At 34.7% G+C, this 23,765-nt stretch overlaps 5 protein-coding genes across 10 annotated transcripts; 2 read left to right on the forward strand and 3 right to left on the reverse strand.

Moving 5' to 3' along the window:
• Positions 1–769: 769 nt before the first annotated feature.
• On the reverse strand, positions 770–8,973 carry LOC117601215 (serine protease snk). 3 transcript variants are annotated; one of them, XR_004580619.2, is made up of 6 exons: positions 3,831–4,062; positions 3,219–3,419; positions 2,189–2,442; positions 1,790–2,085; positions 1,070–1,722; positions 770–930 (listed from the first exon to the last, which is right to left on the reverse strand). XR_004580619.2 is itself a non-coding variant. In XM_034317711.2 (5 exons), exons 2-5 carry the CDS (start codon positions 3,346–3,348, stop codon positions 1,392–1,394), a joined length of 1,011 nt encoding a protein of 336 aa, XP_034173602.2. In that variant the 5' UTR covers positions 3,349–3,419; positions 8,834–8,973; the 3' UTR covers positions 932–1,391. The 3 variants fall into 3 exon arrangements, 2 of the variants coding, with proteins under 2 accessions (XP_034173602.2, XP_034173601.2); XM_034317711.2 differs by lacking the exons at positions 770–930; positions 3,831–4,062 and adding an exon at positions 8,834–8,973 and having other exon boundaries at positions 932–1,722; XM_034317710.2 differs by lacking the exon at positions 770–930 and having other exon boundaries at positions 932–1,722.
• LOC117601212 (uncharacterized) lies at positions 5,724–12,078 on the forward strand. The gene is made up of 13 exons (XM_034317700.2): positions 5,724–6,138; positions 7,509–8,059; positions 8,837–9,002; positions 9,089–9,444; positions 10,184–10,377; positions 10,442–10,469; positions 10,549–10,689; positions 10,759–10,988; positions 11,084–11,195; positions 11,272–11,337; positions 11,438–11,544; positions 11,633–11,863; positions 11,940–12,078. The coding sequence occupies exons 2-13, from the start codon at positions 7,544–7,546 to the stop codon at positions 12,049–12,051; spliced, it is 2,259 nt and encodes a 752-aa protein (XP_034173591.1). The 5' UTR covers positions 5,724–6,138; positions 7,509–7,543; the 3' UTR covers positions 12,052–12,078.
• Positions 12,079–12,138: 60 nt separating this feature from the next.
• On the reverse strand, positions 12,139–15,549 carry wda (will decrease acetylation). 3 transcript variants are annotated; one of them, XM_034317707.2, is made up of 10 exons: positions 15,220–15,549; positions 14,500–14,657; positions 14,058–14,397; positions 13,742–13,974; positions 13,484–13,666; positions 13,258–13,410; positions 13,039–13,186; positions 12,716–12,884; positions 12,454–12,637; positions 12,139–12,378 (listed from the first exon to the last, which is right to left on the reverse strand). In XM_034317707.2, the coding sequence occupies exons 2-10, from the start codon at positions 14,601–14,603 to the stop codon at positions 12,246–12,248; spliced, it is 1,647 nt and encodes a 548-aa protein (XP_034173598.2). In that variant the 5' UTR covers positions 14,604–14,657; positions 15,220–15,549; the 3' UTR covers positions 12,139–12,245. The 3 variants fall into 3 exon arrangements, with proteins under 3 accessions (XP_034173598.2, XP_034173595.2, XP_034173596.2); XM_034317704.2 differs by lacking the exon at positions 15,220–15,549 and adding an exon at positions 14,760–15,213; XM_034317705.2 differs by lacking the exon at positions 15,220–15,549 and adding an exon at positions 14,756–15,213.
• Positions 15,550–15,565: 16 nt separating this feature from the next.
• On the forward strand, positions 15,566–16,718 carry LOC117600751 (rRNA-processing protein UTP23 homolog). The gene is made up of 3 exons (XM_034316580.2): positions 15,566–15,815; positions 15,922–16,154; positions 16,230–16,718. Exons 1-3 carry the CDS (start codon positions 15,696–15,698, stop codon positions 16,639–16,641), a joined length of 765 nt encoding a protein of 254 aa, XP_034172471.1. The 5' UTR covers positions 15,566–15,695; the 3' UTR covers positions 16,642–16,718.
• A 143-nt stretch (positions 16,719–16,861) lies between these two features.
• On the reverse strand, positions 16,862–22,351 carry Ge-1 (Enhancer of mRNA-decapping protein 4 homolog Ge-1). Of its 2 annotated transcripts, none has more exons than XM_076692984.1 (9): positions 22,113–22,351; positions 21,971–22,046; positions 21,492–21,697; positions 21,040–21,419; positions 20,696–20,964; positions 18,965–20,610; positions 18,686–18,893; positions 18,334–18,624; positions 16,862–18,263 (listed from the first exon to the last, which is right to left on the reverse strand). In XM_076692984.1, exons 2-9 carry the CDS (start codon positions 22,021–22,023, stop codon positions 18,074–18,076), a joined length of 3,243 nt encoding a protein of 1,080 aa, XP_076549099.1. In that variant the 5' UTR covers positions 22,024–22,046; positions 22,113–22,351; the 3' UTR covers positions 16,862–18,073. The 2 variants fall into 2 exon arrangements, with proteins under 2 accessions (XP_076549099.1, XP_034172470.2); XM_034316579.2 differs by having other exon boundaries at positions 16,865–18,263; positions 22,159–22,351.
• Positions 22,352–23,765: the final 1,414 nt, after the last annotated feature.

Here is a 23,765-nt window from a genome sequence, read left to right on the forward strand (position 1 = left end):
TTAGAATAAGTAATCGAAATTTTTAATGAAATTGTAAATGCTGAGAAATCTAATTTTCTCAAAAGACTTGATTAATTGATATTGGACAAAATTTAAATGTACCAAAATAGAAATTAACACGTTCGCTACTATTTCATTTTATTTTGTATACTTCAAATCATATTAAAATTAAAGTCTATTGTCTAATTTAAAAGATAGTATAATCTAATGTTATGTAATTTTATTTTTTAAAAAAAGATCCAATTTTTGATTGGCTACTGGTAGCGAATGTGTTAATTAATAAACTAGATGATCGTTCACGTGGGTGATGGAAACGTAACACTTAATTATTGGAAGAATAATACCTTGAATTTCAATTTATAAGCACGAAATCTTTTAAGCTTGTACGCACAAAGTGACGAAACGACTACCGATCAATTTCATTTGGGTCACGTACTGTGTAACATACGTGAATAATGAAATTCTTTGGAATTCTTTCGTTAAACTGTAAATTATACTTATGTACTTATAATTGCACCTGATTGTAACAGTATTATATTCCATATATTTACGTACACTGTATTATAATCGTTGTACATCGTTAAATAACTTAGGATTTTGATGTTTAGATTTAATTAATTATCTCCGTGGGAGATATAAAACGTATGTATACAAGGTGTTCGATTACAGATGGGCATCCATTGAGAGGATGATAGCTGGGGTGATTCTGAATAACTTTTTGGTAAAAGAAAAAGTTGTTCAAAATCACCCCAGTTACAACCCTTTCAAAGAATGCCCATCAGTAGCCGATCGCCCTGTATGTGTACAATGGTCTATGGTTATTCTCGTTGTTTTGACGAGGAAAAAAGTGGCAAAGTTACACTATAAACTTAAATCGCTTGAAATTGCTTTTCAATTTTGGTGCTGGTTTACCTCTTCGCGCTCGGGCGTCTTAAAAAGAAATGAATATTATAATTCAAACGGTACATCTAAAAGACCCTTGTACCATTTATAAGTTTCAAACATAAAATGTTTATTTTCAATATAAAAGCAGAAAGTATTATAAAATCAGTTAACTCTGAACACTCACGCTTTTTATTATTTCTGTTAATTAAGAATGCTTCAATTAAAAGTTAACAAATTAACACAGTCCACGCTCCTATTAATTGTATCCTGTTCTAAAAACAAAAAAAAATCACATTGCCGCCCGATATTTAATTTGGCACGATAGATATTATCGACATTATGTAAAATACATTTGTACAGAATGTGAATAAATAAAAAAGGGTTTTGTTAATGTTTACTGCCATCTCGTTTTCTCTCCATCCTTACCAGACAATTGAAATCTAACGAGACTATATCGAGTATTATATTGAAACGAATGAAATCATTTTCACGTCAGTATTCGTCGCTCATACAGCGATATAAGTAATCTTTGTTTTGGTAACAGATTTCGGTTCGCTGCTCAACCATACGTGCTCTTCGATCCAATCCAGGTAAGAGTGTATCGCAGTATAAACACCTGGAACTGAACTACCACAACTTTGTCCAAAAGCAGTGATTCCTATCACACTGTCCCCTGTCTCGGTTAACATTAATAAAGGCCCTCCGCTGTCACCTTGACAAGCGTCCGCTCTTCTGGTACTATTAGGATCCATAGCGCAGATCAAATTCTCGTCAATGCCACGAGGTAATTTCAGGAATCCTGTATACTGTTCGGCGCATTCTTCTCTGTCCACGAGGCTGTAACATAAAAACAAAAGAAAATGTAGCGTATTAAAAATATTATTGAAACTTTTAACCACGATACCTTAGACTAGGAGTTCTCATCAGTTTAACAGAATTCTCGGTATGGAAACTTGTAGCTCCCCATCCGATCACCACCAAAGGTGTCCTCGAAGTTATACTCATGGAATTTAAGGATCTGGTTTCGAGACAGATAGGTTTAACCGTATTCGAAAGTTGTACCCTGGTCTTCAACTTCAAAATAGCCACGTCGTTATAATTCATACTGCGTTTGTATTCTGGATGGGATATTATATCACTGATGGGGATACGTTGCACGTTTGAAGCTGAGCTTTTTATGTCTTCGTTTCCCAGTCGTATCTGGAATAATATGCTTGTGTTAATTTATTTATGAAAATTGATCCTTGATAGGTGGACCACTGGAAAAATTACAGTAAAGTAAATGTATCATAATGAAACCTACTTCGACAGGTACTTTTTCGTTCACATTGTTAACGCAATGTGCAGCTGTAAGCACGTGTTGAGAGGATATTAAACTACCTCCGCAACTATATTTGATGGGTGACGGATCTTCTTCCAGATCATCGTTCTCGTATCCAAGAGCTACCATATATGGAAACTCGCCAGACTGGGCTTGGATACCTCCAAATATATGAAAAGACAAATCGTCTGGCTTCTTGTTGTCTATCGTTATATTAATGTCGTATTGTTGGCAGGCTGAAAGTTGCATCGGTGCAGAAAGCAATAAAATAAACTCGCAGATCTCCTTTGATAAATAAACATGACGCGAGTCTACTTGAAGGATATGCATCGACATGATTGATAGCTTTTAAACGATCGTCAGGAAAACAACTCGAAAGGACATGTATTTTTTTATTATTAAAACGTAGGCGTGCCTTATATTTAAACGTTCTACATACCAAAAGAAAGGTCAACCATTTGGACTTTAAATTCGCTCATGCAAATCTGAGCAGTTTTTATCATGACATTATCATACATTATCAAAAAATATTTCCTGCTTTGATTTTATTTAAATTTATTAAAATATTATGTATTGTTATGATATGAAATTATCCTAAAAATAATAAGAACGTTTTCCATACCTCGTATTAAAATTACAAAAAAAGGATCTGCGAAAGAGTTTAAAATAAATTTCCTTACGATCAGCTAATAACGACGATCGCCAGACTCCAATCAGCTGTTTACACACGTACAATCATAATTTCTCGAACGCGCGTGATTCTTTTTTAACACGGCAAGACAATTATGTCATAAATAACTGTAAACTTTCACGTTACAAGCGTTTTAATCTTCGGCTCCTTTAAAAATAGCCGGAGGATACGAAACTTCCGTAATCAACTTCGAATAAGAAAGAAATATATCCTTCGAGTAGATCCGCCTTTGGGATATTGATTATGCAGAGATAATGATTCAGAGATGCAATCAACGATCGAACGACGCATCTTTGATTTATACAGAAAAAAATGACGTACCAACGTCGGCTGGACGACGGGCTATTTTATCGGTGATATTTACGGGGCAACAAACGATCTCTGTGAAATCCTCGAAACCGCATCTCCCCGATGAATCCGAGGTCCTCCTCCCTAGCTCCACTTCTGCCATTCTGGCCGAACAATCGGGCAATCTTTTGCACACACCTGGGTTACCATTTTCCAACGTGCACTGGCTGCCTTCTGCAGGAACAATAAGAAAGAGACGCGTTACACTTCAACAAACGGTGTTTGCACCAAAAGAGGAGGGAGAAAAAGAAAATCAAATTGGAGCCTCGTTTTCTGCGAACAAGATTGTTCGTGGAAGAAACTGAAATTCATCGCTATGATAAACGTATGACGTCACTCACGTATATTATACGTATTTTATCCTGCTCGCGGAATAACGAATTCGCAGTAAGGAGATGTTACTCGCGGATGAAACGCGACACACGCAAAACAATCGTAATTCCGCGTGTCGTCTCGCGAAAACAAGGTCCCCGAATAAAAGTTGGAAAAATGTGCGGGCAACGTTTCCATCGTCGATTCGGATAAAACTGGAGGGTCCAGAATCTCGATGGGGATTGATTATTCTACGAAGAGCAAGTTATTTACCGTACAGGTCTTCCTCCATCGCGGACACTATGAGAACGATGGAGAATTTGACGAGGATGAATGATAAAAGACCGTTGCACATCTCAAAGTGACGACGAATTTGAGGCGAACAGAGTAAGGAAAACAGGCGGGCGGTATAAAGCAATCCGCGTGGCGTGCAGTTCAAGACTAAACTGGTGGTCAACAAGCTAGAATGATGCGACCAATCAGATAGAAGGGAAAGAACTGTAGAAAGATTCACTCTCGTCGCTTATAATCTCTCTGTTGAGAAGACGAGACAAAAGCAAAAGGGAAAAAAAATATTAACTCGACGAAAGATGGTACCGTCCGGTATCTATACTCTGCATACTATCTTATTAACTCTTTGACGCGTTATATTCTCAATCTTATAAGAAATATGAAATCAATTTGAAAATTGATATAAGTATAGTTTAGTTTGAGAAATAATCTTTTTGTTGAGAAGACGAGACAAAAGCAAAAGGGAAAAAAATATTAACTCCACGTAAAATGGTACCGTCCGGTATCTATATTCTGCATACTATCTTATTAACCCTTTGATGCGTTATATTCTCAATTTTGTAAGAAATGTGAAATCAATTTGAAAATTGATATAAGTATAGTTTAGTTTCAGAAATAATCTCTTTGTTGAGAAGACAAAAGCAAAAGGGGAAAAAATATTAACTCCACGTAAAATGGTACCGTCCGGTATCTATATTCTGCATACTATCTTATTAACCCTTTGATGCGTTATATTCTCAATCTTGTAAGAAATGTGAAATCAATCTGAAAATTGATGTAAGTATAGTTTAGATTGAGATATAGTCAATTTTATGTAAATTTTAAATAATATTGAATGAATTTTATATTTAATATCTTAGGCACGTGTATGTTCGAATCAGAATCGCGATGAATTTTGTATGCACAAAAGAATGATAGTAATTAGTAATTGACATTAATTCCATCCTGACTCCTGCTCTACTATTAATTAAGATAATTGACAGAGAATCAACGTCAAATTAGACAGCGGTTAATCTCTGTCTGAATGAAATTCTTACATAATGTTATGTTAGAGAAAATTACAAGGCTCTTATAATAGCCGTTGACGTAATCATTAAACTAAATATTATTATTTCATAGGCATTCGATCGACGTTTCAACAGTATTCGATGCGATCGATGAATCAATATTGAACAAAGTATAGTATAATAAGCATTTTCAATTGAAGTTCAAGAGCCTCGCTTATCTAATTATACAAATCATTATAGATTTTAGATGTTTTATGAGAATGAGGAAAAAATTCGGTGCTGTATATTTTGTTAAATCTGTTTGAAAAAGGAAAAAAATGGAAAGCCATCGAACAGAATGGAAGTCGGGTCATCGTCGGATGACCGTGAACGATAAGTATTTATTTCTGTAACAAAAAGCAAGTCTGTAAAAAGATTTTACCAATATTTCCTTCCTGTTCGAAGTTTCTTTTGTATTTTATAAAAATGATTTTTCCATAGAATCCTGTTTACTTGGCCACCTACTCGATCTTTAAAAATATTTCATTGTTTTTTAATGGCTTGAATTTATATCGAGAAGAAAAACATTGGTCGTTAAACTCGCCAAATTTTACGATAATTCATCTCAGGGTTTTCCCATAAAAATAGAATTCCAGGCTTCATCGGTAGACGACATTGGCCTAAATATCTCCCTTAAGATGCAACCGAATAAAAATAACTAAGTTCCCTCGAGATGTATTGAAAATCATACGACTCGTATCAAGAACGAGAAAATTCCTGCCAATTTATTATTTTTCAACCGATCCTTTTACTTTCCGGAACGGCTAACGTTTTACGATTCCCGGTGAATCTCTAAGCGTGCGCTTAACATATGCATGCTCGTATACATCCCGAGTACATTTCGTTTCGGCAAAAATATTTCACTCGCGGTTGAAACTCGCAGGAATCGCGAAACAGAAGGAAAACAAAGATAAAGAAAAAAATAAATAAATAAAGGAAAGAAGAACAGACAGAGATCGGTTAAAAAACGAGGAAGAGAGAGGTACGAGAACGAGAGCGAGAAAGAGAGCAGTTTTACACGCGTTCGCATTCAGTCTGCCCGCGGCGTTCGTGCCAGTCGTATTCCGTTGCTTCTTTCTCATTTTACAGCTTCTTTGCTGTCCGTGCAATTTCCTTCAGAATCGAAAATAATAATCGAAATCGAACGTGCGAAACGCGATTGATTACCGCACCTCCAACTCCATTGATAAGGATAACGATGCGTTTAAGAGTACGCGAGACCGTCATTGCGAAAAGGATGATAGGTAAGAATAATTGATTTTCTTTCCATCGAAATACAATCTATCGGAAACGTTCGATTTCTCGAGTGATTAGATTTTTAGAAAAAAAAGAATACCTCGTTTTGCTGTTAAGAAAGGTTGAAGTGAAAGTAACACGATCGTAGGCCTTGATCGAGTTGCCGAAATATAGTGTATTGGATTTTATTCAGAGCATTGTTTAATAGAGATACAGTAATTTCAGAAAGAGAATTCTGTACGTCGTTGAAATTGCATAGACTGCGATGCGTGCTACTAAGTAGAGTACGCAAAGTAGAGTACTGAGAGATTAAATAGAAATGTGTCTGACTACACGTATCCCTTTCTACTGTGACGGTCAACGCGTTAATGGAATCAAATCATTAACAAGCGAATGAGAATATGGAATAACACTTTTGCTATAACAATAATGTAAGGTATCGCGCTAAAGGGTTAATGTATTTCCAGTGTGTCGGTAAGCAAGTTAAATGGCAAGCACGCGAACTTCACAGCCGCGAAAACTTAGAAATATTTAATCATCCTTACTGATAATTGGATGAGATTTCTATTTTAACGTGACGGTCAAAAGTAGACCATGGAATCGATGTAAAACTTTCCTTGAAAATCCTTCTTTGAGAATATTCAAATTTGAATATCAGTTTTAGCGAAGGAAGTCGTTGTTTTACATAGAAGATTCCAAGAAAATCTGTCCAGCCAGAGTTAGAAGAACTGCGAAGAAATCTCGCTTAGAAATTACCATTGTTTATAGAAGCAAATGCATGTTTGACGTTGTAATTAAGACTCATCGGATGGTTCGTTACCGTCTTAACGAATTAACGCGTAGAACTTCCGAGACGTGTGTTGGATGTTTTAATGTTACGTTAACGTTTACTATCCGAAGCAAGGACAGGGCAATTTATTGCTTCAATGATATGATCGTCGCGCTAAATTGGGTACATTGCTGGTAGTTCTAATTAACGGCTCTCGGTAATGTATGCAGATTGTTTATCTAGTCGAGGAAAAACTTGTCTACCATCGATTAATTAAAACGTTCTGGTTCATTTGAAACGGGTCGGTACATTATGTCGTTGGCATTGATACGGGTTACGTAATAATCTTCTTTAACAGCAAAAAACGTTAACCGTGTTACAGCTTTCGCGTGGGTGTAATCGTGAACTTGCACAGCTCGTAAATCGGATTCGAATGACGATCGTGAAACAGAATTATAATCCTTCATCCGGTCGTTTCGCGTCAAAGACGTTCTAATTAAGGATTAGTCCAAGTCCAATTCGCGCGTTCGAGTCTAACATCTCCTAATTCTAATCGTTTGACAATTGCGATAGATAAAAATTGAAGAGAAGAAATTTCTTTATTACCAGAATTTGAATAACCACCGCCGGAGGAGAATTCTCAAATGGATGAGTCTACAAAGGCAGCGGGTAGTGAGAAGAAGCCATCAGCTTATTTGAAAGTGACTAATTACCCTTCTAATGGTAACGATCTAGCGAAAATTCCTAAACGAAAACTCTCGGTATTTTATCGATCGTTCGATTTGATCGCACCGATCGATCAGGATAAAGAAAAAGAAACGATCGAATTTCGGCGAACATCCAGCAGCCCCTCCGTTCGGATCGAGAGGAGCCAAGACTCGGAGAACAATGAAATCACTCAAACAAGTTCTTACAAGAAAGCTTTCATCGATAATTGTCGTTCATTAATGGACAGTGATAAAGGTTTGAGTAATTCTTCACCTGATCGACTTAGTGAAAAATGTTCGAATAACAATGAAATTTCTACGCCATCCGCATCGTCGACGTTGTTTAAACTACCCCAAGTCAGGGAAGGCACGATCGTCAATAATTATAATGTAATAACCGAAACTGCGATCGGGAAACATAAATTGAATAATAATGGAAATCGCAAATCTAAAGTAAGCTGTACAAGTGACACTTCATTTTTTCTGATAACTCTTAACGGTCTTCCTGATATAAGTATCTTGATTATATACAGGGTGCTCGACAACAGGTGGGAGGTTTTTTAAGGGGTGATTCTAGGGATCAAAATAAGAAGAAAATCAAGAATAATGAAATAGCGTTTGCGGCTTTGTATTCCAGTAATTAACGTTTAAGGCGATTTTCCCTCGAATTTTTAAACGTTAATTACTGAAATACAAAGCCGCAAACAATATTTCGACATTTTTCATTTTCGTCTTATTTTGATCCCTAGAATCACCCCTTAAAAAATCTCCCACCTGTTGTCGAACACCCTGTATATTTTCGTCGAGACCTTATTTTCATAATAAATTCGGAACTTTGATATGGTAATGAAACAAATTGTTTTCGTTTGAAACGTTTGCTGCATCGAAAATATTTTCCTTAAAGGTACTCCGTAGACGATGAAGAAGAAATCTCATGGAATGATTCCAGAAATTGAATCATCTAGTAAAGATGAAATTCTGTGCGATACATTTTAATAAATGAATCACCTCGTGTGTCCTCTCAAATTTAAGGAATTTACCCGAAATATCAAACTATAAATCTAAGTTTCGTTCCAATTTCTATAATCATTCCTAGCGATGACTTATTAAGTAATAGCCCACATTCATCATTCTCCTAGAGTTTTATAATTAGCCACGATCGTTGGACCGTTAAGAGTTAAAAATAATTTCCTTTTTTTCTCCTCTTAATAATAATTTTGTTCTCACCAGAGCACCGTTGATAGTGTCGCGATCGATTCTTCCGATTGTCCTCCTTCGACCGATGTCCAATCGAAGAAGAAACAAGATAACGATGAGCGAATCTCCTCGGCGATCAATCCTGTCCTTGAAAATCCACCGGAAACGCATCCAGCCCGGCCTCGCTGGAGCAACACCGGTAAATTCGTCGAAGCACAGAGTTTGTAAAAACCTAAAAATACAATAAAATGTATATTTGTTGGAGATCTATCCTATGGTTCGCAGATCTGGTTAAGATCAAAGATTCGGAATATCCCCGCTCGTTTGTGAACGCGTCGAGTGCTGGTCGTCTCGGAAAATATACATCAGTCGATGCCGAAATGTCGAGTCACGAGGATAGCTCGAACGGTTCGGATAGCGAGGACGATTCGATCGGAGGAAGAAGCAGCATGCAAGCGGCCTCCACGCGAAACGATGACAAAAACGAGGGATCGAGATCGAAGAAGAGCAGCATCCTCTCGCACACCTCGGCGTGTTTTTCAATTGGTGAACCCACAGGGGAACCGGATTCGATCGATGATCGGAATACCGAGAAAACGGAGGATCTTGAAGAGATTGACACGAAACGAGCGAAGCGACAAGTTGGTAATCCTTCAAATACATCATATCTATCCTTAAAATGAATCAAAATCAAAAAGAAAAGTGTTACAGTTTTGTTATAGCAATTTGTATACCTCTAATTAATCCAATTTTTTAATTTCAATATAGCATTAATCACTAATGAATTTTTCAAACAAAATATTGGATCGATTGGAAGCTTTATTTTTATATTTTCTATACCAAGGCCGTAATCCTCTTCTTTTAGATTAATCTTGATTTGTGCAAGTGGTAGTCCAGTGATTAGTTATGAAATCTCAATTCCACTGATGCTCGTTGAACATACTTTGATCCGTGACAGTCGATGCTCGGGCTTGCATATTAACAGTTTCCTCTTCTAAAGTTAATCTTATCTAAGAAAAAAGAAAATGATAAATGTATTGGTGTTTGCGATGCAAACCTTCCAATATTGTCAGACATTCTAAATGTTATACGTACCTTGAATCGTTACCGTGCCACACGCCTTCGACTACATCTGGCGATCTATTCCGTCCGATAGGAAAAATAATATTTTCTCTGAAAGCTCGAAGAAACCGTCCAGAATATATATATATACCATCGGAAAATTGGACATAAAGCATTGGAAGGCATCGGGGAAAATTTTGCTTTCGTTTTCTTTTAGATCGCGTAATGAGATATTTATAGAGACCGAATACCGATGATATACTGTGTATTTAAGAAAAAATTATCCCCTCAAATTTCGTGCATTCCTTTCGACGCCAGAGATTCTTCGCTATAAGGAGATCCTTGTCCGAGGGCGACAGCGAACGGTATCACCGTGCAAGACGACACTGCAAATGCATCAGGGAAGAATTGTTCGATGAGAAAGAAGAATTTCCGGCTTTTCCAAGTTTCACCGACGGCAGGTTACGGATAATGGGATTGTCCAACTTGAAAGACGTCGACAGTCTGTACAGGTAAACACATTAATTAGGATCAAATGAAAATTTCAATTATTAAAATTCCTTATTCTATTTCCAGGGAAAGTTTGTCGGAAAACGAGCTTGAAGTAAGTTACAGGAAATGTAGCACGTTATTTTCTTTCATACAAAGCTTGAATTTTAAACGTGGATCTTTCTTAATTACAGCTTAAATATATCGCGTTTTCGATAGGGCTTAGTACTGATAGGATCACCTTGCATCGAAGAATGGCACTGTCGCTTCGTCAACGGGATCAATCCGAAAGAAATTTCACGGATGAGATACAGAAGATGCAAGAAAATATACAGGCATGTATATTCATTTTTCTTCTATTAACAATCACTTGATCGATATTGATTATTGATTTCTGATCACAGGAACTATCGCCACTATGTACAGATAGGGACTCGATAGACAGGGTTGAAAAGGTCCGTCGTCGGTTAGACACAGTTGCACGATGCGCTCATGGGGTATCTTGTGCTGCTGAGACACTTGGGGCAGTGTACCAAGAGCACAGAATCTCTAGAGCAGTTTTTATAGCTGATAAGTATCTTCAGATACTGCGCACCAGATGCGAAAATCTGGCTGCAGAAATTATGGAGACCAAGTAAGATTTTGCATAAGTACAAGTTTGCAATGTCTTCTGTTGTAATACTGAAAAAGAAAATGAAATAAAACCTGTTAATATGTAATATTTTTTAGGAGAATCTTGTTGAAGAATAATATTGTAATAGAAGAAAATTCAGGAGAAGTTGGTGATGATCTACCCAAAATAAGATACAGGAACGGAGTACCATTTAATAACAGAACAATGGTTCAAATATTAACATAATATATCAGGAAATGCATACAGATAGCAATAACTTCTTCTTGATTATGTTTGTTTACAGATAGCTAGAAGAAGAGCAAGCATTGCAACAATTTCGCGACCACTATCTTCGCAAGATATGACAAAGGCAATATCTTTTATTCATCCATTCTTTTTCTCTCAAAAACTTTTATTCAAAGGAATGGTTTAAATATTAATGCGTTATTTTTGACTCGTCTTGTATTCAGGAAGGTCCACGGCAACGCAATTCGGTTTCCGGAAGAATGACCTTAAGAAGACCATCGTTATGCTCTGAAACGCAAAGCTGGGAGAGTGAAAAATTAAATCGAACAGAGTTTGTAGTATTTTTTTTAAATCGACTTTATAACGAAAGATATACTTAGAATGAAATGAAGAATAAATAAATTTATTCTGAATTGCAGCAGTTCAAACAGTGTTGCTGAATTACGAGACATTTCCGAACAAACCGAGTCAAGGAGAAATTCTGCGGAAGAGAATAATAATCTTTTAAGAAATGACCAAAGCGATATCACCGATACCATCAATTGTAACATTATTACTGATGTAGAGGCTGAAGATCGAATGATTAATAAACAGAATTCATTCGTAGAATCCGATATGACCAAAACTGTTGAAGAACAATTAACGTTATGGTAATTAGTTTGATCAACTATGTAAATATAAAAGTTACAAAAGGGTCTTTAATACTTGTTAAACTTCCTGTTTCAGCATACAGATGGGCGAACTATTACCTAGGAATTTTGAAACATGGGGGCTAATGTTATGGTCCCTGTTGGTCTTCGTTCTTGGATATTATGCAAGACAGATTACTTCGTGTTGATGTATGTGGCAGACTGTCCTAACTTTGTAATACACTGTAAAGTTTCAATAGGAGAAGTGGAAAATTAGTGTTTCTTTGTTATGGTGTTACAGTATTAAATAGTTCATCCAAGTGTAATGTTATTTACCAAAACATGCTATAATAAACAATCTGATTTATAAATATATCGCGTTTAATCTTTTATTTTTTATATATTACAAATTATCCACTGTCCCGATACAAACGAGCGAATTATTTTTATTATAATAACGTAATGAAAGAATACTTGAGCAGTAGGTTGAGTATATTTGTGGTGATTCTGTTTCAGGTACTAGATTTGATGAGTTACTGAAAAACAAAGTAATAACATTTAAATACAATTCCATATTAATGGCATGTCGAAGTTATAAATGTAAGAATTACCTATTAACAGTCTTAATGTGGTCATGCGTAGGCCATAAACGAATAGTGCCATCCAGACTTCCACTAGCAATATACTGTCCATCAAAACTCCAATCTAAATTCATAACTGTATCTTCGTGGCCTTTAAGCTCAGTTAACAATGCGTTAGTCGCCAAATCCCAAACAAAAATAGATTTGTCATCGCCTAAAGAAATAAAGCTATAATCAGTATTACATCATTATGTTACTCATGTTAACTGAACATTAAGGCAAATTATCATACCAGCAGCTGCCAAATACTTTCCATCTGGACTAAAAGCTAAACTGTAAATTGTCGACTGTGGCCCAATATATACCCTTAATAAATTTCCATCGTCTTTATCCCACAACCTCACGGTCTTATCGGCCGATCCAGTTGCCAAATATCTCGCGTTTGGATGAAATTTTACACACTATGAGAAAACACGTTATGAAACTATATGAAATCAAAAAATAATTAGAAAATAGATATCATTAGAAGATCTCAAAGAAATATGTAAAATATCTTCCTTAAGTATCTGTATGTTCAAAAGTGCATAATATGTTTATTTCTGTTACAATACATACATTTATATCTAAAAAGTGACCAGCAAATATACGCAATGGAAATATTCTATCTAAAGACCATAATTTCGCAGTTCTGTCGTGAGAACCTGTTGCTACATACAGATTGAATACACTAATGTCCATGCACCATATAGGATAATTGTGACCACTGTAACAAAATTTCTGAATGATAATAGTTTTACATTAAACAGTATTGAGATAAAATTTATATGGATATACCTATAAATTGCAGCGCATGTGTAATCGTTAAGTCTCCATGCCCTCATATCCTTATCACTAGATACGGAAAGTAAAATTTCTGATTCTGGAATAAACCTTAAATCGTGAACAATATCGGTATGTCCTCTAAGTATCACTGCCCCTCCTTCAGTCCTTGAAATATACAATCTTATATTCTACCTGTTATTTATCTTTAAAAGTTATTTACAAGATTATAAAAACTTACGTTCCGTCAGTTGTTTCATAATATTTATCTAAAAATGGACTATCGGAAGCAAACGAAAAGGAAGGTTCTTCGTACTTTGGCTTAATTAATACTGTTTCATTTATACCCCATAATCTAATTTCTGTAGTACTAAATCCTACTGCTAATTTATCCATACTTGGTGGGATTACACCACTACTTGCACTGTAAAGATAAATGTTTCATATAATTCCTATCATTCCCCAATTTTTTACTACATATAATTTATTTTCAAATTACTTTTCAATAGCGTTATTCACTGCAAATATTCGTAGTGGTTGATGCGCATTATTTCGTATTAATCTTATTGCTTCTTGCAATTCTCTCATTTCACGGTCGGCTCCAGTACCTGATGGTTGCTCTACATATCCATTAATTCCGGTTTCACAACGCGAACTCGTTTCATCACATCCGTCTGTATCCGTTTCAAGTACTTCCATTTTCTTAATTATTGTCACATGTGTGTTTATAATCTGAACAAAAGAAAATTTTATGTTATGAACCTAAATTAAGACATTTATGCGCTTGTGTAACAATGTTAACTCTTCCTTATTACCTGCATTAATATAATGTGTCCGTGTTTTGAAAGAAATTGTTGAAGACATAAATGAGCAACATCTGACATATCCACTTTGTACTTCCTAGTTCTAAATGAATTTACCAAAGGTCTCAACTCAATATCCTGCACTGAAAATACACTGGATAATTCTTCTAAGAAGTCTTTTTCTGTTTCACTAATGAATTCATTTTGATGAGATTTCAAAAACTGAATTGCTGCTTGTCTGTTACCAGCATGTAGCATCTCTAGATACAAGTGACAAAATATAGGGTATAAAAGCCCTTTTAATTCCATTTTCAACTTATCATCGAGTATAATATTTACCCACATCTTTAATCTGGAAAAACACATCATTTCCAAAAAACAAATTAGTGGAAGTAACAATATACATTATGTTACAGTAACAGTAAAGAAATATAACAAGAATTAGTAGATATACCGTTGATACGCTTGATCTGCAGCAGCAACATCGATGCTAATGGCACTGAAAATAATAGAGTTATCTTGAGATGTAGCACAAGCAGCAGTAGCATTCAAAGTCATCTCATCACTGGTTCGGCAATGTACCTGATTGCCTCTGCAGAAAACGTCGCTAGTCTGTAAATAATATTTAAAAGTTAAATAAAGGTTATGTCATATTTATATATTTTATTTTAATTACAATGAAATGTGTTGAATAAAAATAAGGACGTAACCTGCCTGATAATGACGTCGTTTCAAATATGATTCAATTGTAGCATTAATCAATTCACTTTTTAAACGTTTCATCTTTTTGAAATTACACCTTGGTTATATTCGGAAGATTTCAAAGATCCCACCATAAGAAAGATGTCAAATGACCAAAATCATTAAAAACACATAATTTCAACAATTATTTAAGATATGAATAACAGGTACATATTATTCATGTTTTGTCAACAATTAATAAAAACGACAATGAGTTTGAATAACCGCTAAAGGATATATGTATATTTCCATCGGTGTGTTAAACTAAGATTTGAATGAAACTTCAACCAGTCACATTCAACATACTGTTTTCGTCACGAATTTTTTCTTTTAAATTTTTATACTTTATACAATCTTATTTGCAATATACAAAATATAAACAAATAGTTGCCGCTCGTCGGTCATCGTGAAAATCTAAAGACAAGAATCATACCTTTTCTCTAGAACGTTTTTCGTTATCCCTGAATTACTAGATAAGTTTTAAATTATTTGTAAACATAAAATTAGTTTTTATTAGCAAATAATGTAAAGTCAAAGTAGTATGTTTTTCATACAATATGTAAAACTTAAGTAGTAACTAATACCTATAAAGGTATTTAATATTCCAACAATTTTAATTACGAATATATACCGCAGTTCACCAGAGTCCATAACTGCGACGTGCAGGTTGGAAGATGGTGGGGGAACGCAGCGAGCTCTCTGCTAATCGCTTTCCACTTCGTTTGGAAGTATCGCCAATCAGGGCGAAGATGCGTACTAGAGAAGCGCGAAGACCGAAAATTGGTCTTTTCGCAGTTATGGACTCTGGTGAACTGCGGTACACATATAAAGGTTATCCTTTCGCTGCGCAAAGCGTAACAAAACTTTTCAAATGATTTTAAATTTCCTGTAGTATAGAACAAAAGGAATATGAAAACAGCTCGGCAAAAGAAAGCAAGAAGAAATTTAGGCTTTTTCATTAACAATTTCAAGTTTAGACCACCGTTTCAAGTTCTTATTGATGGGACATTTGCGTTTGCTGCTCTGGAGGTTTGTTTAAGCTATTTTAATTAAAATATATAATATGAGTAATTAATGATGGAATGTACGAAAGAGTTATTTGTTGCATTGATACCTTTTTGTACCCTTTTTTTAGAATAAATTTAACATACAAGACCAGTTATCAAAGTATTTTCAATCTGAAATGAAACTATTAACTACACCATGTATCATTTTGGAAACAGAGAAGCTAGGCTCCTTTTCAAAGGCAGTTAGCGGTGCTATGCAGATAGTGAAACAATATCCAATACATAAATGTGGACATGAAAAAAATCCAATAACTGGTATAAAATGTTTACAAACAATGGTTAAAAGAAATAATGAATCTAGGTATGGAAGCACTCATTATTTAAGTACAAGTAAATACCAGAAGGATATAATTTATATTACTTTAATGTATTATAGGTACATTGTAGCTACTCAAGATAGAGAACTCCAAGATATTTTAAGAAAAGTTCCAGGTGTTCCCATACTATATCTACATGGTAAAGCACCAACTTTAGAAGCACCTTCACAAGCAAATCGTGAATATGCAGAAAATAGTCATAAAGAGTTAGGAATGACTGCGTGGGAGAAACAAAATATGAAAACATTAAAAGAAGCAGCTGGTATGACAGAACAAACAGAAATAAGATTAAAGAAGAAAAAGAGGAAAGGTGGGCCAAATCCACTTAGTTGTTTAAAGAAGAAAAAGAAACCACAGACAGAGACTGTGAAAAACATTACAGCAAAAAAATCTAATAAAGTTCAGAAAAGAAAGAAAAAGAAAATAGCACCACATATTAAAGAAGTATTAGTAGCTGAAATAAAAAAATAAGCAAATTGAAAAACATATATGTTATCATAATTAACATATATGTTTTAAAAATCTTTGTATATAAACCAAATATTGAAATTTATGCAAATAAATCTTATTTTTATTTATAATACAATTGTCTGTTCTCAATTCGTAAAATTAAAGTAATTGTATTATGGTATACTTATATAAGCTTATCCCTAAATATCAGAAAATGTGTTAATGCTTTTATATTTACGAAATGTTCATTATAAAATTGTTTACAAAATTTTTATACGATGTTTACTACGAAAAAACGTGTATACTTATTCAAATTACCATATTTCGAAATATTTTATCTTTCATATTTCTTTACATTATGAAAATACTCATTATTTAAAATAGAATCAATTATATTTATTTAACAAAGTACGAAAAATAAGTAAATGGAATCACTTCCTAAGGGAGACATACAATGTTCTTTAAATATATTACATTATCACTACAACATCTAGTCATATAATGAACACGTCGTAAATTTGGAATTAGGAACTTTAAAACTTTCTGTATATCGAAACATAAAATGAACATAAGTGCATGTAAACTTCGTATTATTTACATCCTTTTTGTAAATATGCATGTATCATACGACATAAAGTAATACTTAAACAAAGGATAAATCTTAATCAAAATATGTTCAGGCATAGTACTATACATATAAATTAGGTACATAAAAAACTTGGAACTTAGTACTATGCACATTATAAAATTTGACATACAACTTATTATTAATTTTAAAGTATTTATTTTTTCATAGTAAGAAATATAGAGTATCTTGCTTTATTACATTACAGTTAAAGATATACCAGGATAAGTGAAACTATGTTTCAGCTAGAGGTAAAATAAAATAACATTGGAGAGAAATACTTCAAAATATACTCACGGTACTGAAACACAAAATTTAGGAGAGATATCTCTCTTAAAGGAGTCATTAAAGCTTACAAATTAAGATTGGAAGCTCTAATTAAAATTTTAGTACTACTCCATCTTCATGCGTATGAAAAGTTTAATGTGTATCATACAATATGTCATAAAATGCACCATTAATAGATTCTTTAATACAAAGTCAGCATTTAGAAGAATGAAGAAAGTGTACTTTAAACACTAATTTACACATGAAAATTCCATGTAATATTTGTTTTGTATGTAAGAATGTTGTATGAATTCAACTTAAAAAAGAAAAAGAGAAATATCAAAATATAATAATATCAAGGTATGAGAGTGAATTTCGATAAATAAAGTAAAACTGTTAATGATAAATAAGCACTATTTTCATATATGAGAATTACTGCCAGTCTTAACATATAGACAGGGTCGATATTTTCTTGAAACTAAATTATCTTTTAAACAAAACGAATATAAAATCTGACGTTATTTAATCAATGTGTTCTTTCTATTCCATACGTATTTGACATCAAGGATGTTGGTTTAAAAGTGCGCGTGCAGCCATAGTTAACATTTTCATACGTCGAATAGAACTATGATTTGGATTAGCCGCTATAAAAGCGGTTAATTGATTTTGTAAAGTTATTAATACAGTACCCATATGCTCTCGTGTTACCGGATCAGTGGGATCTAAATTTAATATTGCCTCTTCAAGCCACCTGTTGAAAAATTGAACAACGAAACACATTGTTAAATATAGTTATACATTTTTAGAGAGTTCTTAATTACCTATGCTTAAGCTCTGTACGATGTCCTAAATCTGCTGATAATTGCTGTACAAGTGAAAGAATTACAGGTTGCGGTAAAATACACCTTGAACCCTGGCCTTGTCCTACAGGACAAGAAAATACTCTTGCGGGTTCCGTTCTTTCACAAACTAGCACTACCAAACCTAAGTCACTAGCACTTAAGGCTTGTTGAAAGGCAGCATTTAACTGTCCTCTTTGAAGCAGAGACATAACTCGAGCCTGAGCATCGGCAACTGCAGGTACTGGTATAGCAGGTGTTGTAGCACGTGAACTATAAATCAAATTAATCTTACTTATTATCAATTTTATCAATTTTATTTATATGCACTTACCGTGCATTCGAAATTTCAGTCAGTTGTTGATTTAAATTATCTCTAATAGCATCACGAATGGTACGTATCGTTCCGTCATGTAAAGCATTTAAACCTCTGTTCAATTCCGTTTGTAACTCTTCGCGAACTAATGCAGATAATGCTTCGCTTTGCTTTTCATTTCGTTGTTGGTATTGTTTATTTGCAATTACCTCAACATTTTGAAGATCTATAAAACGAAAAAAGGGATGTTTTATATAAAATCGCATGTTGAGATTTTATTTACAAGGTCTATCTTACATTCGCGAGTGCCCCTGATAAAGGCATCTTGAACTTGTTTAAACATCGTTTGACAAGCTTTTTCCATGCCAGGTAAAAAAACATTCGTAAAAGCTTCTTTAAACGCTGTATCTAACGCTGGTTTTGCTGCATTCGCAGCTGTCAAAGCGAGCGTATCTTTTACCTGAGCACTATTTATTAGTTCTGTCAAATTTTCTTTCAAAAGTTCGTCCATTCTATCTGCATCTAATCTCAGTTGATGTTTCAATGGTTCTACCGTATTTTCGATGACCCGCGGTAAGGTGGTTTCAATTTTATCTTTAATCGTTGTTTCTAGCGTATTAAGGAACTCGTGTTGCCGAGCCATTTGACCATATAACGTTTGTTCTAACGTTGCATTCTGCTGTTGAGAAGCTCTTGCTAAAGCAGATTCAACTCGTGTCGAAATTGGTGTTTCTTGCCTCAGTCTAGTTACTTCAGCGCGTAATTCTCTCTGTTCTTGTCGCTGATCTTGAATCGTTTCCAAAATAGATTCTAATTTATTTATCAGTTCGAGCGCATTCAAGTCATTTGTTGTCTGCCAATTATTTTCAGCATCTCTTTCGGTATGCGTTGTCGATTTTGATTCGTCTTTTAATTTCTTCCTCTTCTCCTCTTCGTTCGCAAATCCATCAGTCTCTTGCATCGTATGCCTACTTACGTCTTTTAACAGTACCATTGGAAGATTAGGCCAATCTTCATCAGCGGTATTGGTAGCTTCCGGTTTACTTTCAGTTTCCGGTTCTTCGTCGGGTTTTGTAAGCGATAGGATTTCTCTTACTTCCCTGGACGGGCTACTACCACTGCTAGCAGGGGCTTGTTCTTCTAATTCGCTTGTAGCTAATGGAGGATCTGTTGCATTTAGAGCTTGCACTGCTTGCGCAAGAGACGGACTAACCGATAACACCTTGCCAAAGTCAGGACTGTTAGGACGTGAATCTAATTCATTGTTCTCTTTTTTAGCGGGTGAACTAAACGCATCGGGTGTCATTAGATTCAAACCAGCAGTATGATTTGTTGCCGCTTCAATCGTAGCTGATAGCGAACGATCTTCTTCACAATTTTCTCCTGAAATTCCATTGTGATTAACGGCTACCATATCTGGTAATTCTTCGCCATAGTCCAATGAATCAGCGTGAGTCAGCGTGTCCATGAGGCAGTTACCACTCACTTGTGAGGCAGGTTTAAAAGCAATATGACACTCTTGTAATGACTTTGGTTGGACTAGGTACATTCGGATCACAAGTTGTTCCTCGATCTCTTCCTCGCCGGGACATAAATCTTCCAACGATTCACCGGTAGGACGTATTTTACGCAAACCAGCGTCGACAATTCCAAAACTCAATATCGGGTACGGAAGAAGGAACTCTGATATTGTACTTACAGATGCTAATGCTTCTCCGCTATCTTTTGTAAGACTTAATATGTAGAGAACTTTATTGTATATATCTGATAAAAGAAGGTAACCAGCACTAAGATCTAAGCCTGCTTTCAATATTGGTAGTTTGCCAGTAGAAGGTGTCGGAGCAAATTTGATGGTTTGCAAACAAGACCATAATTCACAAGACCAGATTTTTAATTCTGTATTATTGTCACATCCAGTTACAGCAAACCGCCAAAACTGAACACTATAAAACAAAAATAAAAAATTATGATTAATTTACTTTGACGGTAAAAGGGATTCAATAGTATTTTTTTTGTAAGGTTTCTTACTCAGGTTGGTACGTTTTATGGTCATCTAGGAAAAATAAACAGGAGATAGGTCGTCCATCGTGCGGCCTCCATTGATGCAAACATTGGGGTTGCGATTGATTACCATGAGAATTGGTATGTAAGTAAACTTGAAAGAACTTCACCTCTCCATCAAAACTAGCTGTGGCTAAAGCTGTGCCATCTGGACTTAAAGTTGCTTCAATGATTGTATCAGAATGTTGATCAATTTCCAGCATGCCTCCATTTTCCTTTACAGCTGGATCAGTTGCCTATCATTCAAATAGTTTGATATTTTGTTCATTTTATATGGATTTTATAATCTGTAAGTAAGGTACACCATTCACCTCTATTGCTCTGAATCTGGATGTAACGGTATTAACTGACCACAACTCTACTTTGGAACCACGGGTTAGAATTAAAAGTTTTGAAACATCATCTCCATCAGATGGTACATCTTCAGGAATATATGGACACCATATCACACGATGACTGGTACCAGTTATATCTTCTGCATCTACTTGCAACAATAAACTGCACAAAAGTTCAGATGGTGTTGATTCAATGGTATGTATAAAAAGATTTCCCAGATAGTCAACACATGCTAAAATGGCATTTGAAATATGTGCAAAAGCCAAGTCTTGTATTGCTGCTCTCATTCCTCTCAATAGTGCTCTTTGTTCCAATTCCTTGTATACAACTCTTACCATACCTCCTCCATTACTAACTACATAAATAATTTCAAGGTAGTAAATTTAGAAATCATAAAATATTTATAATTCTAATTCAATTTAGATACCTTTTATTCCATAAGCTAAATACTTTCCAGACATATGAACAGCCAATAACTGTCCTGCATAGAAATTATGTTCCCATGTAAAATCAACAATATTTTTTAGCTTCACCTTTGAACTACCATGGTTGTGTCCCCCGGGTGAGGGAATAATGGTAACATATTTGCTATATAATTCTACTGAATGTTGATCCTCTTGTCCATTAAACTCTCTATAAGTATAAAATGATTAATAAAATCTTACATAAATTTCTCACTTAAGAGAAAGTAATATAAAATACAATGAAATAACTCTATTATTTCTAAAATATTAAAAAAATTGCAAAGAGGTGTAGGAGGATCCATAGCTGCAAATTTTTATTTTCATATCGTTTACAATAATTTACGTGAAAGAAAAACAACACGCAAAAATATATCAAAATTATCAATGAAAATTTTTGCAATGTACAGTTGCAAAACAGGTAAGTTTTTTAATGAGTGCTTACACTGTTTGCTGATAGTGAAGATGCCTTAGGTTATCCTCTCCCGTTTTGATCATTTTGCCGATAGCTGCTGCGAAACCTAAAAAAATGCCAAAGTTAATGGAATTTTGTACGATAAGCGTACCGGAATTCGGATTATTCTAACCTTAGCCGGTGGCACGCCTGATAAAATGATATTTTGTCGATCTTACCTATTGTACATATATTTGCCGGATTGTGTATGCGTTTTTATGACGCGCTGTCTATTTTAATGAATGACGGATGTATTATCGTTTCATTTAGAAGAGTGAATAACGTGCTTCACGGACATAATTCACTAAAATTATGAAAAGAGAAATGTCAGGCAGCCATCAGCCACTTGTCAGAAAAACGAACCGGAAGTATACCGGCGATATTTTATATGTTTCACGCTATGAGGCGCTTCGCACGATCTTCTCGACCGGTAACGATATTATCTTCCTTTTTTTAAAAACTTTTGATTTTAACACAAATGAAATTATTACAACACTTAATTACAATCTAAAATTAAAAAGAAAGATACCGATTAATTGTAAAAGAGCGATGATTTACAAATTTAAAACATTAAATAAGTAAAATCTTGAAAAACAAATAAACTACAAACAAATTCTTCAATTTACAATCGCAAATGTTTAAAATATTCATGAAAGAGACTGAAAATTCCCAATTATAGTCATTGTTTACTGTAATTGGCTTTCAGTCACTTTTTATTAAGAATATTAATGAAGCGCCTAAATAATTATCTTCGTTAAGGTTTAAACTGATATACCATAAGTGCCATTTTACGGCACTTTTATGCACCGACGAGAGACTGTTAAACTAAAACGTTCATTGTGGACATTGTACACTTAATTAAAATGACTGTTTTCTTATTTTATTTACTCGGCGAATGTCCAAAGCGGGCGCGTAATATGGTAATTCAATGGACGTCTTCCGCATAGATTAAATGGAAACTTGGAAGAGATCGAATATCGTAATGTACACTTTATTTCGTATAATACACTATAATAGACAGGCTTTTCTTCTTCCTATACGTGGATATCTTTTGGAAAATGGCAGTAGTGCTCAAACGTACGCAAGACCCAGTTAAAAGTGGCAGTAAATTCATCCAATACGAACATCATTGAAACGTCTTAACGACTACAATCCACAATTCGTGTTCGAAATCATTACGATGCTATGTTAATTTATTTTAGGGCGATGAAAATTTGCAAAAGGAACGAACAGAGAATTAAACTTAAAAAAAAAATGGCAAAGAAATGGTCCCCTATTTCAATAGAGACTTCCATTGGAAGAAATCTAGAAATGCAAATAAAAAGGCGTCTGTCGAGAGGATGAAAGGTCACGGAAATGCAATCGAGCAGAAATTATAGTTTCACCTTCTGTTACGTTTTAATCTTGCACGAGGAATATCCGTTACCATCGATCGCCAAGACATTTTTATTTCATCATTAAAAATAACAACGTTCTTTCGTCAACTTGTTGCTTTTCTTCTATCTGTTACGGAATTAAGTGCGCTTCGTAAGAAAAAGAAAGGAATAATTGACGAGCACTATTGTCGATCTTGATACGTGTTCATTTTCTATACAGGGTGAGCTGTTTTAACGCTTAAATGGACATGCACAAAAAAAACACTTGAATATTGGTAAATCTATGGGAAAAAGATGTTAATATATCAAAGTGCATCTGGTCAAAATCGACAAAACAGATTACCCTCTATTAGTGCCATAACGAGGGTATGAAGCGCTTGTGGCAAGTGTCTAACTTGCGCCTCCCCGTA

The sequence above is a fragment of the Osmia lignaria genome, chromosome 16 (genome assembly GCF_051020975.1).
Source record: "Osmia lignaria lignaria isolate PbOS001 chromosome 16, iyOsmLign1, whole genome shotgun sequence".
Classification (NCBI taxonomy): Eukaryota; Metazoa; Arthropoda; class Insecta; order Hymenoptera; family Megachilidae; genus Osmia; species Osmia lignaria.